The 18,840-nt window shown below is 40.9% G+C and overlaps 1 protein-coding gene across 2 annotated transcripts in view; it reads left to right on the top strand.

The window, feature by feature from the left end:
* Window positions 1–18,840, top strand: part of LOC122426455 (aldehyde oxidase 1) — a 70,299-nt gene that overhangs the window by 7,424 nt on the left and 44,035 nt on the right. For both annotated transcript variants that reach the window (XM_043445402.1, XM_043445403.1), the window contains exons 3-15: window positions 1,833–1,929; window positions 5,073–5,181; window positions 6,765–6,891; window positions 9,070–9,131; window positions 10,113–10,202; window positions 10,827–10,907; window positions 11,466–11,610; window positions 12,314–12,406; window positions 13,482–13,633; window positions 13,838–13,931; window positions 15,621–15,730; window positions 16,697–16,881; window positions 18,206–18,368. In XM_043445402.1, coding sequence (XP_043301337.1) covers window positions 1,833–1,929; window positions 5,073–5,181; window positions 6,765–6,891; window positions 9,070–9,131; window positions 10,113–10,202; window positions 10,827–10,907; window positions 11,466–11,610; window positions 12,314–12,406; window positions 13,482–13,633; window positions 13,838–13,931; window positions 15,621–15,730; window positions 16,697–16,881; window positions 18,206–18,368 — 1,508 coding nt within the window. The remainder of the gene's footprint in view (window positions 1–1,832; window positions 1,930–5,072; window positions 5,182–6,764; window positions 6,892–9,069; window positions 9,132–10,112; window positions 10,203–10,826; window positions 10,908–11,465; window positions 11,611–12,313; window positions 12,407–13,481; window positions 13,634–13,837; window positions 13,932–15,620; window positions 15,731–16,696; window positions 16,882–18,205; window positions 18,369–18,840) is intronic.

Below are 18,840 nucleotides of genomic sequence, written 5' to 3'. Positions count from 1 at the left end.
CACAGAAATCTCCTAAAGTGGAAGTGAAAGAACAATGGAGAGATTAAACCTGAAGTAGTTACCTTGAAAAAACTTTGTAAGTAAAAATCATCTAGGGAATGGATTCTTATCCTGCTGTTCATGAACTCCAGTGGGCTTCCAGCAGTCTGTGAACCCTACTACATTGTATGCAAACTTGTGAGACAATGGGAATATGTACATTTTTCCCAAGAGAAAGTGAAATTCCCCAAAGAGCACAAAACTCAAACAAAAACATAATAACAATTTTCTGGAAGTCATTCAAGGTTTTGGGGCATAAAAGTAATGAATACTAATTTCCTGGTTATCCATGGTACCAGTGTAATGTTTAAAATTTGTTTCATTTGTGAGTGACAGAAAATCCCAATAGCAGTAAATAAAATAGAAGTTTGTTTCTTTCTCATTGTGTTATTTCAGGTTCTCTGGGAAGCAGACACCAAAAAATGAGATTAAATATGCAACAGTTTTATTAGGAAAGATGCCTGAGTGAAATAGAGGGGCAGTCAGAGAAGATTTAGACCTGGAACAAAGAGAGAGAAGGCAGAGTAGGGGAGTCTCAGGCTGCATGTAACCCAAGGCAGATTCATCAAAGCCACTGAGGGTGGTTGACAAGGACTCCCACACATCTCCATAGCTCAGGGCCACTAGTGGGAAGCAGCCCATGGGAGTCATGACCTTGATGAACAGTGGGGTGATAGATGTCAAAGTGCAGCAGCTGGGTCTCTTGGTCAGTTTTCTTCTATGTTGGAGGAAGTCTCTATGTTGAGGCACATTCTCATGGCTGTGATACTTACATAAAGGAATCCTAAATGTAGGTCAATCCAGCCCAACAAAGCAATGTCACAAACTTACCAGGGGCCAAGGTCTTTCTGTCTTGCTGCTTCACCCTCCTCAGCGTGAAGCTTTCTCCTCATGGTCATAGATGACTAACTGAGGTCCCGCCATCATATCTGAATTCTAGCACAAAAGTAGATGTAAGGGATGAGGGAGGGGCAACCCTCTCCCTTTGAGGGTCTTTCCTTCCTGGAAGTTGTACAGAGCATTTATGCCTCTATCTCTGTGGTCAACATTGTTAATGACCCCACCAAGCATCAGAAGAGGATGAGAAAATGTACCTTTTTTGTTCCAGACAACCACATGTGTAGCTCAAAATTTAGCATTTCTATTACCAAGAAGGAATAAGAGAAAAGATATGGGGAAACAACTAGCAGTTTCTGCCACTGAGAAACAGAGAAATATAGCAAATGTGATAACATGACACAAATATTCTAAGAATTAATTACACTTTGACATTTTTCTTTATATGTCATCTAAGACACACATAAGGAAAGAACAGATACGCGAGGTACTCATACCTACAAATCCTCAAGGCCATTGATATGTCTAGACTCTTCCTTTTTTTAAGTTTGGCCCTCTTTTTGGCAACCTGAGGTCCAGTTGTTTTAAAAAGGAAGAGACTAGACATAACACACAAATGGGGGACTTTCCTGGCTGTCCAGTGGTTAAGACGCCACGCTTCCACTGCAGAGGGCACAGGTTCAGTCCCTGGTTGGGGAACTGAGATCCGTGTGCCCTGGAGTGCAGCAAAAAAGCCAAACAAACAAAAACAGAACAAATCACATACACACAAATGAAAATCAAGAATTTATAAGATTGTAGATAGTAGCAGCTAAGATATACATACATTATTTGATTAATAAGTATCAAACTTAACTGTACATTTAAGAATGTTTGATGGTGTTGTCTCCTAAGGTCAGAGCTATTTTACAAAGAAAATTATGGAAGACACATTATCTTTAACTAGGTTTTTCCAGTCCGACTCACAGGAACTAAATATGGCTGTGGAGGGGGAGGCTGTGGCGCCTGCACAGTGATGATATCACGATATAACCCCACTACCAAGAAGATAAGGTACGTTGCTGCAAAGTCCACATGTAGTTGAATTTTTGTAGCTTTCAACTTTGTTGTTTTCCTTCCTTTGGTAAATATGCATTGAGCACCTGCTATGTGACAGGAACTGTGCTAAACACTGGGAATGCAATGATGGGCATCAAACCATTCAGATTCCAGCACAAATGTTCCTTCTCAGCCCTCCCTGACTGCCTCCCCCACACCACGCCCCATTTCACCTCTGCAGCTCTTTGCTCCCTTACTAATGTATTCGTGGCACTTCTCAGCATGTGTGTGCTGTGTGTAAGTATTGTCCAAGTACACATGTATTGTCCATCGTCCCTCGGTGAGAATACTCTACATGGGCAGGGATTTTATCTGTCTTGCCCACCAATCAATCCTACTGCCTGGTCACTCTGCCTAGCATATAGTAGGCACTCAATGTTTACATTTATTTATAAGTGAATAATATCCTTCTAAGGTCTTCCCTGGAGCTCAAACTATGGTAAAGAATCTGCCTGCAATGCAGGAGACCTAGTTTTGATCCCTGGGTCAGGAAGATCCTCTGAAGAAGGGAATGGGAATACACTCCAGTATTCTTGCCTGGAGAATGCCATGGACAGAGGAGCCTGGCGGGCTACAGTTCATGGGGTCGCAAAGAGTTGGACATGACTGAGTGACTAACACTACTACTACTAATATCCTTCCAGTCTTTCTTTTGTGTATATATTTATGGAAGCATACTGATGACGCTGTGAAAGTGCTGCACTCAATATGCCAGCAAATCTGGAAAACTCAGCAGTGGCCACAGGACTGGAAAAGGTCAGTTTTCATTCCAATCCCAAAGAAAGGCAATGCCAAAGAATGCTCAAACTACTGCACAATTGCACTCATCTCACACGCTAGTAAAGTGATGCTTAAAATTCTCCAAGCCAGGCTTCAGCAATACGTGAACCATGAACTTCCAGATGTTCAAGCTGGTTTTAGAAAGGCAGAGGAACCAGAGATCAAATTGCCAACGTCTGCTGGATCATCGAAAAAGCAAGAGAGTTCCAGAAAAACATCCATTTCTGCTTTATTGACTATGCCAAAGCCTTCGACTGTGTGGATCACAATAAACTGTGGAAAATTCTGAAAGAGATGGGAATGCCAGACCACCTGACCTGCCTCTTGAGAAGCCTGTATGCAAGTCAGGAAGCAACAGTTAGAACTGGACATGGACCAACAAACTGGTTCTAAATAGGGAAAGGAGTACATCAAGGCTGTATATTGTCACCCTGCTTATTTAACTTCTATGCAGAGTACATCATGAGAAACGCTGGGCTGGAGGAAGCACAAGCTGGAATCAAGATACCAGGAGAAATATCAATAACCTCAGATATGCAGATGACACCACCCTTATGGCAGAAAGTGAAGAAAAACTAAAGAGCCTCTTGATGAAAGAGAAAGAGGAGAGTGAAAAAGTTGGCTTAAAGCTCAACATTCAGAAAACTAAGATCATGGCATCTGGTCCCATCACTTCATGGCGAATAGGTAGGGAAACAGTGGTAACAGTGGCTGACTTTATTTTTCTGGGCTCCAAAATCACTGCAGATGGTGATTGCAGCCATGAAATTAAAAGGTGCTTACTCCTTGGAAGGAAAGTTATGACCAACCTAGACAGCATATTAAAAAGCAGAGACATCACTTTGCCAACAAAGGTCTGTCTAGTCAAGAATATGGTTTTCCCAGTGGTCATGTATGGATGTAAGAGTTGGACTATAAAGAAAGCCGAGCGCCGAAGAATTGATGCTTTTGAAGTGTGGTGTTGGAGAAGACTGTTGAGAGTCCCTTGGACTGCAAGGAGATCCATCCAGTCCCTCCTGAAGGAGATTAGTCCTGGCTGTTCATTGGAAGGACTGATGTTGAAGCTGAAACTCCAATACTTTGGCCACCTGATACAAAGAGCTGACTCATTTGAAAAGACCCTGATGCTGGGAAAGGTTGAGGGCAGGAGGAGAAGGGGACGACAGAGGATGAGATGGTTGGATGGCATCACCAACTCAACGGACATGGGTTTGGGTGGACTCCGGCACTTGGTGTTGGACAGGGAGGCCTGGTATGCTGCAATTCATGGGGTTGCAAAGAGTCAGACACGACTGAGTGACTGAACTGAACTGAACTGCATGTACAGTTTAGAAACTTCCATTGGCAAACTTCTTATGAATATCTTTTCAAAATAATAAATATAATTTTAATGGCTGTATATGTGCTACCATATATATCACCATCACCAAAAGGTGCTGACTTAGATTACTATTTGGTTTTCACTATTATAAAGGAGTGTATCAGTGAGCACTCATATATCTGTATATGTTTATATTTATGTTTGTGATGATTTCTTGATGATAGATCCATAGAAGTGGAATTGGAGGGTAAAAGGATGAGTGCATCTTTAAATTTTTATGGCTTCCAGCAAGATTCCTCTCAGAGCAGTTCTATCAATTTACATTCTTTTCAGCAGTCTATGAATCCATTTTCCCAAACCTTTGCATTCTTAGCGCATTACAATTTTTAAAAATCTTTGTCATTTTCTTTGATAAAAATGATTTCTCATTGCTTAATTTGAAACTCTCTTGATTGTTATTGAGGTTGAACATTTGTTTCACGTATTTGTTGGCCATCTGTAATTTTGTTTGGTAAAATGAGAACATTTTAGGAGTCTTTTTGAGTTAGACATTTTCTAGCCGTAGATTTGTGGGACTGAGGAGTTTTGAGTTCCACACTCTGTTTCTTCTCTGAGGCAAAATATCAAATTAACTTTATTGCCCAAGCAACCCCTGGCCTTGCATTCTTGGAAGATAGAATATGCTCCAAGTGATTGTCACATGTGGCTAGAGAAACGAATGTCAGCCCCTCCTTCAAGAGAAAAAAAGAAAAAAACAGAGTTAGTGGAAACTATTCTGGAGTTAGAACTGGAAGCCTGATTTGAATCCCATCTGACACTCCAGCTGTGATCCTGAGCAACTCACTCTGACCCTCAGAGTCTTCTTCTACAAAATGGCCATGAACTAAGGGCAAAGTGTCTAGGCCAAACTTGGGATATCTTATAAATCCTGCCTTATTGGAGGAGCTGCTTTCCCACTAGATACAATGTAGTTTGTGCTTCTCTTTTTCATATGAAGACATTATCCAGCCAACGCCTGTCTGACGCCCATCTGTTCTCTGTATGGGGCTGCCGTCACCACAGTAGAAGGCATCGGAAGCACCAGGACCAGGATTCATCCTGTCCAGGTGAGAGAGGGCCTTTTCTTCACGGGGTTTCTGTGCTTCGGAAATCGTTAATCACTCGAGGAGTTTCTGACATTAGCCCTGCTACCTGCTCACAGCCCACAGATGACATTGCGGGGGGGCGGGGCAGGAATGAAACTTGGGACATGTGACTGACTTGTTAGAAAAATACTTTTTAAGACTAGAGAACTCTTTCCTAAAAAGAAAAAAAAAACAAAAAAAACTTGACATCACTGGGTTGTTTTCTATATTCTAGTTAAATGAGACCTGCCCATTTTATATCTTCCAAACTTATATAGAAAAGAGAGCCATCTATGCATTGGGGGATAAAATCTTGTTATTTTTTTTCTATAAAGGGAAGTAACATGATTTTAAAATTGAATGAAAATCTCAGCTACCAAAAAGATTTGTTGAACTTAGGACTTATTTGGAAGCTATGTAATGGTAGCTGTCAATGAATTGTAAGGCTTTTCTCCTAAGGAGGCTCCTTGTTAGAACTTTGCCTGAAGTGAAAGGACACCTCAGATTCCTGACTCTTTCAATTATTTATATGCTGCCCAGAAAGATGCTGTTGCTACTTGTTTTTGTCTAAGATAATGAGTACCACTTAAGAGGAGACGAGAAAGATAGGCACAGCACAGAAAATGGGCAAGCTTCATATTCTTCAGGCAATCTTGGCTGCGGTTTATTTTCTAGGAAACCCTGTTACCTAGAGGGAGCAGATTCTGCCTGAATGTGCTTGTGAGACTTGGCTGCTCGGAGGCATGAAAATGCCCCGTCCTTTAGTGCCCGCTGCCCAGTTCCTGGCAGCAGGGTCGCCAGACAGCGGCTTCCAAAATGGGCTCAAACCGTTGACGTTAGACTCGAAAGAGAACAGGCTGGGGTGGGAGGCAGGGAGATTTGGAAGAAAAATCAAGGCAATCTTTCCTTCTTGATTGTTGTTTGGATTAATGATGGCACTTTGTAAACAAATTCCTGCATGCTAAAGCACTAGGGCTATATGCTCAGTCGCTCGGTCATGTCCAACTCTTTGCAACCCCATGGACTGTAGCCCGCCAGGCTTCTCTGTCCATGGGATTATCCCGGCAAGAATGCTGGAGTGGGTTGCCATTTCCTTCTCCAGTTAGGGCTTTACTGGGCAGATAAAGGCACTCAGGAAATACTTGAAGTTTTTTTCAACTTGAAGATAATTCAGTTATCTGAAGAACTTCCTTTATCTCATAAATTCCCCTTCTGGACTACAGGTTGAAATACTCAGGAATCTTTTAAAAATATGTGTCCTTGACTCACCCCCAGAGATTGTTTGGGGTGCTGCTTGGACCTTGGAGATTTTAAAGCTTTCCCCTGCAATTCTGAAGGCTGAGAACTTTTGAATGAAGCTCAAAAAGCTGGTGAGGATCAGTCATCATGGCTACCCCAGTCCAAGAAAGGGAGAGATAGCAAAGCTGAGAAGGATTTTCTGGGGCCTCTTCTCCAACTTTAATGTGCCTGTGAATCACTCAGGATCTTGTTTGAATGTAGGTTCTGATTCAGTAGGTCCGGGGTCGGGCCCAAGATTCTACGTTTTAATGTTTCTGTGCTTGCAGGAGAGGATTGCCAAGTGTCATGGTACACAGTGTGGCTTCTGCACCCCGGGCATGGTGATGTCCATGTACGTGCTACTGAGGAACCATCCGGAGCCCACCCTGAGTCAGCTAAATGATGCTCTTGGCGGTAGGTTATATGTGTGTGTGCTTTAACTTCTAGTTTCTAAGTGATGGTGCTAATACTAGCTGGTAAACACTTACCAAGCGGCACACACTGCATTAAATGCTGAATAAACAGAACTTCATTTACTCTTTACGATAACTTTTTAAGGTAGGCACTATTAGGATCTCCCGTTTCACAGATGGAGAAACTGAGGTTTAGAGAGAGTAATTTACTAAAAATTATACCACCAATAAGTGGAGGAGTTAGTTTGTTCAAATCAGGTTCCAGACAAGACCCACACACTGCACTTGGCTGAGACATTTCTCAAGTCTCTCTTAATCTATATGGGTCTCCTCCTTGCTTATTGTTTGCTTATTTTAATAATAATTACAACACCAGTTTATTCATTTACCCTCCAAGGAATTCAGTTATCTCCAGTTCTCTCCTACTGGGGTGAGTGCTCTCAGAGGTGCTAGCAGAGGGCTCCTAATGAATGCAACATGAAATCAAAGAAACTGACATCTTCTGGTGATGCTTATTTCAAAGAACTGCCTTTATTTGGAGCTAGTTTATCAAATTCAGGAACTCAATGTGTGTGTGGAGCTGGTGCTGGGTCTTAGAGGAGTCTTCATTATCAAGATTCTGAACAATTCCGGGAAGCCTGGCATACTGCAGTCCATGGGGTCGCAAAGAGTCAGACATGACTGAGCAACTGAACTGACTGAACAATTCTAAAGAATAAGAGCCTTCCAAATGCTATTTCAGGTGATATCCTCCATGGCTGTCTGTCTCCTGTCTCCCAGGGACTTTATTTCTTTGCTGTATTTCATGGGCCTAAAGCTCATGTGCTAATTCCTCTGCTGAAGTGTTCCAGGGAAGACAAGACTAAACAGAAGTAAAAAGGGGAGATGGTGCATAAGACACAGACTGGACTTATTTGGCCTTTGGTCTTTGGCCTTATTTCCCTTAGGTATTATTATGCATTTGATCTCATGGCCATTTATGATGTAAACAAGTGACAAGAGGTTCTCAAGTTTTAGGGTACTTGTGACTTACACGGCAATTTGTTAAGAATGAAGATTCCCGGGATCCAGCCCCAGAGAGGTTGCTTCAGTGGCTTTGATTTTTGAATCGATGACAGATGTAGGGGTTGGAGGAGAACTTGGGAAATGGACCACTGTAGAGAAACGCTGGCCTAATGATTTATTGTAAATAAATTGTGTACCCATTGCTTCTAAAGCTTAAAAATTGCCTTTGCTTCTATATAATACCCTTGATGTTTTTATCAACTGAAGCTTAGCTCTCTCTTTTTAAAAAAAATATCAAAATTTAGCTTTTTTACATTGTCTTTTACTGATATTGAAAACCAAAATTTTTAATTGAAGTATAGTCAATTTACAGTATTGTGTTAGTCTCAGGTGTATAGCATAGTGAGTGAGTATTTTTGCAGAGTATATTCTCTCATAGGTTATTATAAGAAAATGTTATTCAGTAAGTCTTTATTGCTTCTGTATTTTATATAAATATTATTGTTTGTCTTTGTTAATCCCATACTTGTAATTTATCCCTCCCACTTCCCTCTCCCTATTGTAATCACAAGTTTGTTTTCTATGTCCATAAGTCTATCTCTGCTTTGTATATACATTCCTTTGTATTATTTTCTATTATTCCACATATAAGTTATATTGTATAGTATTTGTTTTTGACTTATTTCACTAAGCATATTATTCTCTAGGTCCATCCACATTGCTACAAATAGCAGTATTTCATTATTTTTTATGACTCAGTAATAATCCAACACACCCACACACACCACATCTTCTTTTTAACACCACATCTTCTTAATCTAATTATCTATTGATGCCCATGTGGGTTGTGAAAATTAACTTCCAAATATTGCTGTAGACCAAGAGTTTTTGGCTTGAAATCATTGTGTTCTTTGAACAACTATCACAAGCAGAGGATATAATAACTGTTTGCAGAGAGAAAATACAAATAGCTGACTTGTTAGACCCTGCCACAAGACTATCAACCAAATATCCCAAGTTGTTGACAAAAAGAAAACATTTGACTTTGTGGATTTGGTGGACTGAAACGTCAAACAGTGCTTCTTTCTTGGGTGGGGTCCTTATTTCCATCAATCTCTTGGCCACTGTGCCTGTCTCTAGCTTCCTTGATTAACAATACCGGGTTTTTCCCCAGGTAACCTGTGTCGTTGCACTGGATACAGGCCCATAATCGATGCCTGCAAGACTTTCTGTAAAGTGAGTAGAGAGGAACACATTATTGAGTATATTTTTTCCCTGGTGAAATAAAATGGTAGGGGGTAGCAGATGTGATTAGAAGAATAGCCCATTGTTACTAATGCAGGAAGACTTCTTATCTCAAGGTCTGTAATTGCTGTTTGTTACTTGATCTTGGGCAGGGCACCTACCCTGGGTCATTGAGCCTGCCCTGGTAACCACACGATAAGCGCCTGAGCCCGTTGACATTGGCTGTGGGTCGTTGTTCTGAGGGACCTTTCCCGACCTGTGTCTGGATTAGGTACCCCATCCTGGTGCTTCTGGGGCCCTCTGAGCACCCCTGCAGCAGCCTTGGTCATATGGTGGTGTCACTGCCCATTTACTCCTTCGTCTTTTCACCAGAAGGCGATCTGCTCGGTGCTTCAGCAATGTGTCAGTTGAGTAGGCCCCCAATCAACACTTGTTGAATGAACAGATGAATAAACAACCTTGAAATGAGGCACATAAGATGAGCTTTTGAAATTTAAATGATGAAATAGTGCATCATAAGAACAGAGTGATAATAATAATACTTATTATTAATAAAATATTTTACCAACAAATAAATTATTAATACCAAGTTATTGATAAATTGTTAATAATAAATTATTTGTTGTTAATAAAATATTAAGTCAACCATTGTTGTTATGTGCCATATTCTGTTATAAGATCTTTACAGCATGGTGGCTATAGTAATAATACTGTGTTGTGTGCCTGAAAGTTGTGAAGAAAATAGACACATACACACACACAAATTTTAGCTATGTGAGGTGATGGATGTGTTAATTAACCTGGTTGTGATCATCATTTAACAAAGTATACATATAATGTAATGTCAAATAGTCACACTGTACACTTTAAATGTATATAATTTTATTTGTTAATCATAGCTCAATGAAGCTGAAAAAATATTTAGTAGAATCAGCAATAAATTCTTGGTTATTTGTTTTTCTCACCCACTAGACTTCTGGCTGCTGTCAAAGTAAAGAAAATGGAGTTTGCTGTTTGGATCAAGGAATAAATGGATTACCAGAATTTGAGGAAGGAAATGAGGTCAGTGAAACGTAAATTCTTTTTAAGATTTTCCCAGGACAGGAGTAGAGACCAAGTTACTTTTAGGAAGAAAAATGGCTGTGCAAGTTTTTGAGGTGTGTCAGCACGTCCTTTCCCCCATTCTTACTCCATCTCTCTCAAAAAAAAAATCTATCTTAACAACTTCAGCCCTCACTCCAGACGTTGCTCTCAGTCACTTACAACTGTCTGTAGGAGGGAAAACACATTGATCTCATAGTGTCTCTCAGTTTTAAAAAAAAATGTGCTTCAAGTCTTTTCTCTAGTCGAGATGTGAGGGAAAGTGGAAGGGCAGGGAGTGATGAGAGGCGGCAGGGCGTTCAGGGGAGGCTCCGGTTCGCAGTTGTGTCTGGCCTGCTGCCTCCTCTGCTGCGCCCAGGCCCCAGGGAGCATGCGCAGGGCTGGGGGCCCGCCGGCAGGGCGCTCCGTCGCTAGCAGCCGGGTCTGTGTGAGAGCCTTGGCTTAGAGGCCAGGTCCCATGGCTGGTCAGCAGGCTTTTCTGTCTGTCCTTCCTCTGTCTATCTTCATCTGACCTCATTCCACAAAGGATTTAAAGTAGGGAGAGCTGCCTGATGACAACAACTTGTGGTACTTTCTCTTTTTAAGACAAGTCTGAAACTCTTCTCAGAAGAGGAGTTTCTGCCATTGGATCCAACTCAAGAGCTGATATTTCCTCCTGAGTTAATGGTAAGTGAGGCAAAGTTGAACTCATGCCAGAGGAATTCATGGTGAAATGTGAAGAAGGATATTTGCTATGGATCCTCTTGGAAGTTGATTGGCAAGTAGGTAATATCCATCTGCCATTCGCAGTCCAGTCTAAAGAGTGTGGGATCCAGGGAGGAACAGTTGAATGTAATAATCAGCAGATAGTATCTATCACAAAATGTCCTGAAATGACATCACAGCATCTGGAGGTTTAGACATGTTTTCTTCTTCCAGTTTTGCTGAGTTTTGTTCTTCTGTCAAGTGTTTTGATGAAATTAAATATGCAAAGTATTTTTAAACATTGAAATAGGTTCTTTTAAGATGTAAAAGAACCAACAGGAGATATAGTCTCCAGAAGGAGTAAAATATTGTCACATTTTTGTCCCATACTCTAATTCCTAGTAAATAATACTTTTAGGTCACTCTTATTTTATTTTTTAAAGAGATCTCTCTTTCCTTTCCTTGTTCCTATAAAGATAGCAGAAGCCGGTGGAAATGTTATCATGAGATGATCTTGAATCTTTGTTGCTTTTTCAATAGACAATGGCTGAGAAGAAAACACAAAAGACCAGAATTTTTGGTAGTGATAGAATGACATGGATTTCCCCAGTGACCCTGAAGGAACTTCTAGAAGCCAAAGTCAAGTATCCCCAGGCCCCTGTTATCATGGGGAACACCTCTGTGGGTAGGTAGAAACCAGGGACTTCCTAGAAGAAAACTGAGGAAAAAGGCTTCAGGGAGCAAAACCTCATATATGCATGTTCTTGGGAAAAGCAGTCTGAAATAACGTTTTAAATCATCTATGCTTGACTTCCCTTGAGGATTGCTCAAGAGACTTTCACAGCTTGCATTACATAAGTGAATTCCTGTCACTCTAACCGGAGCAGTACACAGAGTTGAACCCCAGAGTCCTGCTCTGTAACAAGTCAGCATCAGCTGTCCTGTCTTTCCATGTGGAGTCTGATCTGGGGCTGGGATTTGCAATTACTCTGTTTCCTGTCTTAGTGGTGTCTCAATGGATATAGTAAGGTTTTCTTAAATTGCAGTGACAGCATCTTTCTGTTGTGTCCATTGTAAACTCAGTTTGACTACATGATTCTTGGAGGAGTCTCCCAGAAGTCTTCCCAAGGAGAATTCTGAATATGCCCCAAGAGGACTTGGATGTGTCAGCCAACTTTTAACACTGACAAGTCCAGAGGGCTCCACAAGTTTAGTGAAAATCTGTCTGTCCTTTTTCTGTGTGTGTGATTTAGCAATGAACAGAGCTATAGGAAGATATGTCATTTTTTTATGTTCTAAGGACATCAGTTTTAATCACAATTTCAAAAAGTAAAAGACAGTTAGCCCCTCCTTCATCCTCGTTTGCTTGTTTTTTTTCTAATCCTCAGGCCCTGACATGAAATTTAAAGGCATCTTTCACCCAGTTATAATTTCTCCTGATAGAATTGAAGAACTGAGTATTGTAAACTATACAGATAATGGTGAGTCCTCAGGGTCCCTACTTTCTTAGTTAAAATGCATTAATCAGTTTATTTGCTTTGCTCAGTAGACATGCAGAAGAAATCATTCATAATTATAATATACAGAGAGATTCCCCTGTAAGACGATCACATTCTGGAGGAGGCTCAGGGAAGAATCCTCTATGATTAGAGGAGATACTGTCTGAATAGTCAGATTTTCACTGAAGAACTTTTATGTCTGCCATTCAGGGAAATGTAGCAATTATTCAGTGAAGGGTACCATGCTAAGTGCTGGATAAACAATAAAGATGAGTCTTTGCTTTCCAGAAGCACGGTAGATAACCAAAGCAAATTTATGTATTATGCAGCTTCTAAACTGGCTTTTCCATTTCAATAAAGGAAACTGATGTAATGACAATGAGAGGCAGTGAAATGTGAGTTTGAAGTCTGGCTCTGGAGTCCAGTTCCTGGCTATGTCATATATTAACTCAAAGACCTTAGTCGAGATACTTAACTGAACCTCAGTTTGTATGGGGCTGTTACTATTTCAAAGCTTTGTTAGAATTCAAGAAGATTCTGTAAAGTATTCAGCATAGTGCTTGACACAGTGAGTATTCAAAAAATTTAGCCTCCATCACCTCCACCACTATCACCCCCACTCTGTCACCAACACCTTCACCCCCACCATTACAACCACTGTTAACTCCTCCTTTGTGTGTGTTCAGTGGATCAGTGGTATCCAAATGTTTGCGACCCATGGGACTGTAGTCCGCCAGGCTCCTCTATCCATGGGATTTTTTGGGCAAGAATACTGGAGTAGGTTGCCATTTCCTCCTCCAAGGGATCTTCTCAACCCAGGGATCAAACTAGCATCTCCTGCATCTCCGGCATTGGCAGATGGATTCCTTACCACTGTACCACTTGGGAAGCCCACCTCCATTACCAACCACTATTCCTGCCATCCCCACCATGACCACCAGTAAGCAGGGCAACATGTATCCAGCATAAAGATTCCACATCTGCAGTCTAAAATCTAATGGACATTTCCAGGCCAGCAGTGATCACATTGTTTTCTCTGCAAATGATTTCCTTTCAGGGCTGATCTTAGGTGCCGCTGTCAGCCTGGCTCAGGTGAAGGACATCCTGGCTAATGTGACCCAGAAGCTCCCCGAGGAGAAGACACAGATGTACCACGCTCTCCTGAAACATTTGGGAACTCTGGCTGGGCCCCAGATCAGGAATATGGCTGTATGTATTCGATGACAGTAATAGCTAGTGTGTGTCCCTTGAATGACCATTCCTGTCAAATCATTACATTTTCATTCTTTGAGAACAGACAAAAAGAATAGTTTTCCAAAGCTTTGATTCTTGTAATAAGCTTGATTCTTATTTTACCACTTGTGTCTTTGTAATTTCACAACTGGAGTGAGAATAACCCATTATTTTAAAAAGTCTTTAGGGGGCCACATAGTGAGCAGGCATCCAGATTCAGATCTGAATCCCCTCCTGGCTGTGGGCAACTGTACCCTCAACCTGCTGTCAAAAGGTGAGTGACACTGCCTTCCTGGGGATTATTAAATCCTGTTCCTCCTCCCCTTTTGCCTCTCCAGGGTTATAGGAAGTCCAGTTTTGACAATTACCATTCTTTCTAATATTAATAATTCCGTCTCCCGTTCTGGATGCTTGGAAAGTTGGTCAGTCTGGTCCTAATTTTGTATGCACCTAACGTCTTCATCTCCTTCCTTTTGAAGCCTTCTGGTAGATATTTTCCCATGCTGGTCGCCTGGCCAGTGTTGGCTAGTGTCCTGCTGTGATCTGAAGAGTGAAGAGAACTCTAGGCTCATACTTGAGCTGTCATTGATGGAAGCTTGCAAGTCTTTTTTTATTAAACAGTGGTTGAGCTTCATCCTATACTTTTTTGAATTTTGTTTTTTGAAACTAAGTCTAAGATTTTTTCATTTATTTCTTTTATTTCAATTTAGTCAACAATTATTAGAAAGATTCAATTGGTCCTCTATAAATCTGTATTTTTATTTAAAAATTGACATATTAACTTTCTCTTACCTGCATCATTAAATGCCAACTCTTCATATCATCTAAACCACAAAATTACCTTAATGAAGAAGATGTACATTCTGTACTAGGTTCATCAGTCTATTTTTCTCAATTCCACATAAATGCATTAATATATGATACTTGTTTTTCTCTTTCTGACTTACTTCACTCTGTATAAGAGGCTCTAGGTTCATCTACCTCACTACAGTTGACTCAAGTTTGTTCCTTTTTATGGCGAATAATATTCCATTATATAGATGTACCACAACTTCTTTATCCATTCATCTGTCACTGGACATATATACACTATCATGTGTAAAATAGTTAGTGGGAAGTTGCTAAATAACACAGGGAGACCAGCCTGGTGCTCTGTGATGACCTAGAGGGGTAGGATTGGGGGAGGGGAGGGAAGCTTAGGAGGAAAGGGACATGTATGTAATTATGACTGGTTCGTGTTGTTGTACGGCAGAAACCAAAACAAAATTTTCCACCAATTAAAAAATAAAGTTCTAAAAAAAATGTATATTCAGTTATCAATCTAAATAACATCCTTTAAAAAATCATTTATGGAGAATTAGGTTTTGTGATATAAATATAAACATCAAAAGCTTCTTAGTTTTTATCTCAAAGTCCTATTTCATTATAGCTTTAAATAGTTCCTCCCCCCAATATATTGATTAAAGAACAGAAATTCTTTAGGTGCTAAGAAAAGACAGAAACAATTAAGACTACATCTCACTAGTGTAAAAATTCATTAAAAGCAATTTATTCACTATTGTACTGAGTAGAGTTCTTGATTATACACAATAAATGTTTGTTGAATGACTCAATTAGAATATCAAAATAGATACTAATATCTTCTTTCTTCTCAAAATGAATCATACTCTTCAGGAAGTGACTCCCAATGTCCTTCTCTGCCTGACCTCTGGGCTACTCACCTAGATATTTTTATTTATAGTCAAGCGAAAAAAGCAAAAAATTAAAAATTAAAAAAGATGGGCCCTAGATGGGATGAAGCACTGCAAGACACCATTCCATGGTGAAAGATTTTTTAAACATAGGAAGAGCATTTCTTTTCCTGATCAGTTTCCTGTATTTGGTAGAATTATTTCCCAAATTTTGGGAGTTTGATGGTTTAATGAAGAACAGATGCCAAGGAAAGTGTCCTTTCTTTCCACAGAAGGAAAACGACAGATTCCTTTAAATGAGCAGTTTCTTAGAAAGTGCCCAAGTGCCGATCTTAAGCCTGAAGAAATCTTGATCTCAGTGAACATCCCCTATTCAAGGAAGGTGAGACTGTCCTTTCGATTTCTTCATTTTACCTTGAGCCTACAGCTTGTTAATTCCAACATATAAGAGAGTTTTTTTAAAAAAAGGTGTTGAGAGTTTGTAGTGGAGAATATGAGGATTCGCAAATATTTTTCACTTGTGTTAAGTACTCTCCATCATTCCTAGAATCAGGAGACCTTAAAATCTGCTTTTCTCTCCATCCTGTCTCTCTCCCTCCGTACCTCCCCTCATTGAAACCAAGCTCTAAAGTTACCTTCCTACAGATTTTTAAAAATTCTTTGTACTGTGAGGCTTTGTCACAAGTAAGACTTGAAACTATACCTCTACTTATACCTTGAGGTTTTGAAGAAGCTGTAAATTTACAATAGAACTTACTGGTAGGAAGAAGGGCTTTGGAGTCAGACTCAAGAGTAAATCCTAGTTCAGACCTACTGAATCAGTCTGAGCCTTGGATTCTCATCTGTAAATGAGAATGATCGAGCCTGCCTTGGAAGGTGTATGATTTTGCTAGCTAGGGCTGCAAAGAACCACAGCCTCAGTGACTTAACTACACTCACTTCTGGAGGCCAGAAGTCTGATATCAAGGTGGTGGTGGTGGTGTTTTTCTCTGAAGCTTCTCTCCTGGCTAGTTGATAACTATCTGCTCCCTGTCTCTCCACATGGTTTTCCCTCTGTTTGTGTCTATGTCCAAATTTCCTCTTCTTATGAGGACACCACCGTGTTAGATTATCGCCCACCTCAATTATCTCATTTTTAGCTTAATTGCCTCTTTAAAGACCCTAACTCCTAATACAGCCACATCCTGAGGTACTACTGGGAACTAAGACTTCAAGATGCCACTTTTGAGGGGACACGGTTCAGCCTGAGAGTGTGGCAAGGATCCAATGAGGCAACGCATTCAAACTGCCTGGTGCATAGTTGTCCGTCTGTGTGTTTCTACCAGTGCCACTTCACTTTTGCTTTTAGTGGGAGTTTGTGTCAGCCTTCCGACAAGCCCAGCGACAACAGAATGCGCTCGCAATAGTTAATTCGGGAATGAGAGTGTGTTTTGGAAAAGGAGATGGCATCATCAGAGAGTTATCCATTGCATATGGAGGCGTTGGTCCAGCCACCATCCTTGCAAAGAATTCCTGCCAGAAACTCATTGGAAGGTATGGAATCATGTCCTGAGATTCCAGGTAACCAAGGGGCTCTTTCCATGGTGATATGTAATTACAAGAAGAAAACTGCTTACCACCTTTCTGTTTAATGACTTGGAATTCCAACAAGGTTTCATGCTTATTTCCATGTGTCTTAGCAAATCCTGAAGTGTGCACCATATAGTGTGTGTATGTGTGTGTATACCCATCTCCCAATAGTATTGATACAGAGACACAGTAAACAAAGTGAGTAAATCTGCATTCTTTATTGTGAGAGAATAATTTACCATTATGAAAGATCAATTATGGGAGTTTGCTTTACAATAACTTGCTAAGTTATTGTATACTTGCATACCTGGCTGTTTATTTCTACAGGTAATAACTTGACTATAGATCTAGCCATTTCTTAAGCCTTCGCTAGGTATTGACTACCATTTCAGAAGTAATAAACTAATGGTTAAAACCATGATCTTGATTGAGCCACACTGCCTGGGTTAGAATCTCATTTCAACTCCTATAAATTATGTGATCTCAGTCAGCTTATTTAATCTTACAGTACCACAGTTTCCTTATCTGTCAAAGGGGAATAATCATATCTCATGCCTCAAGGCAGTTGAGAGGATTAAGTGGCTGAATACATTGTTGTTGTTCACTGGCTCAGTTGTGTCTGACTCTAGGGCCCCATGGACTGCAGCACGCCAGGTTTCCCTGTCCTTCACTCCCTCCAGATATGAATGCATATATATGAATACATGTCTCCCGGAATGAATACATGTAACGTGCTTAAGTAAGTAAGTGTTAGTCACTCAGTCGTGTCTGACTCTTTGTGACTCCATGGACTGTATAGGCTTCTATGTCCATTGAATTCTCCAGGCAAAGATACTGGAGTAAGTTGCCATTCCTTTCTCCAGGGGATCTTCCCAACCAAGGCATCGAACCCAAGTCTTCTGCACTGCAGGCAGACTCTCTACAGACTGAGCCAGCAGTAAGCCCCATAAAGCAGAATTAAGACAGAACCTAGCATGCAGTCAACATTCTAGGGATATAAGGGGCAGTTACTCCTGGGTCGAGGACTTAACACGAGTTGTCATTTCTTTCTCATGACCATTCCAGGAGGTGAATTCTACCATGATTGCCCTTTTACAGGTGATGAAGTGGTATGCCCAGGTCAGGCACCCTGAGCGTGGTGGACTGTGATTTGAACGTGGGTTGCCTGACTCTGGAGCTTGTACTCTTTTTTTTTTTCATTAAACTGTCAATCTTTGTCTTCCCTGTTAGCTGAGCTTGTGGGGTACTGAGTCCTGTTGGGCTAGGAATCCTCTTTTGAACCTCACAGGCCCTGGAATGAAGAGATGCTGGATGCAGCTTGCAGGCTGATTCTGGATGAAGTCTCCCTCCCAGGCTCAGCCCCAGGTGGGAGGGTGGAGTTCAAGAGGACCCTCATCGTCAGCTTCCTGTTCAAGTTCTACCTGGAAGTGTCACAGATTTTGAAGGGGATGGTAAGTGGAACTGACCGCACATTTGCTTTCCCAGGCCTGGGAGCCTCTGAGAATGCCCAAAGTAGAAAAGGCAACAACCCCTGCCAAACAGCTATCAAATAGAGTAGAAAAGACAACCCACATCGGAAACTCACCGGCTTGCAGGGCATATGGCAGGCCATCTGTTGATGGGGTGTGTGTTTGGGGAAAAATTGCAAGTCAAGCACAGAGTTGTGTGGGATCTGATTTAACACCACTCACTTGTTTTTCTGATCTGTTGTGTGTCTCGATGGTGTTCAGAGAACTTGTTACTGGTTTGAATATATTTTCCCTCAGAAAAGTGTTTTTTCCACTTGCTGAGGTTTACCTTTGCATGTTTGACTTTCTTCTCTGGGTTCAACTTTGTTTCTCTCACTTGTAAGATGGTGATGGAAGCCTCTCCATAAGGTTACTGAGAAATGGGTTATCATAGGAAAATGCTTCATATGGTCCC

The sequence above is a fragment of the Cervus canadensis genome, chromosome 24, assembly GCF_019320065.1.
Source record: "Cervus canadensis isolate Bull #8, Minnesota chromosome 24, ASM1932006v1, whole genome shotgun sequence".
Taxonomy (NCBI): Eukaryota; Metazoa; Chordata; class Mammalia; order Artiodactyla; family Cervidae; genus Cervus; species Cervus canadensis.
This window is presented reverse-complemented; position numbering and strand designations above follow the sequence as displayed.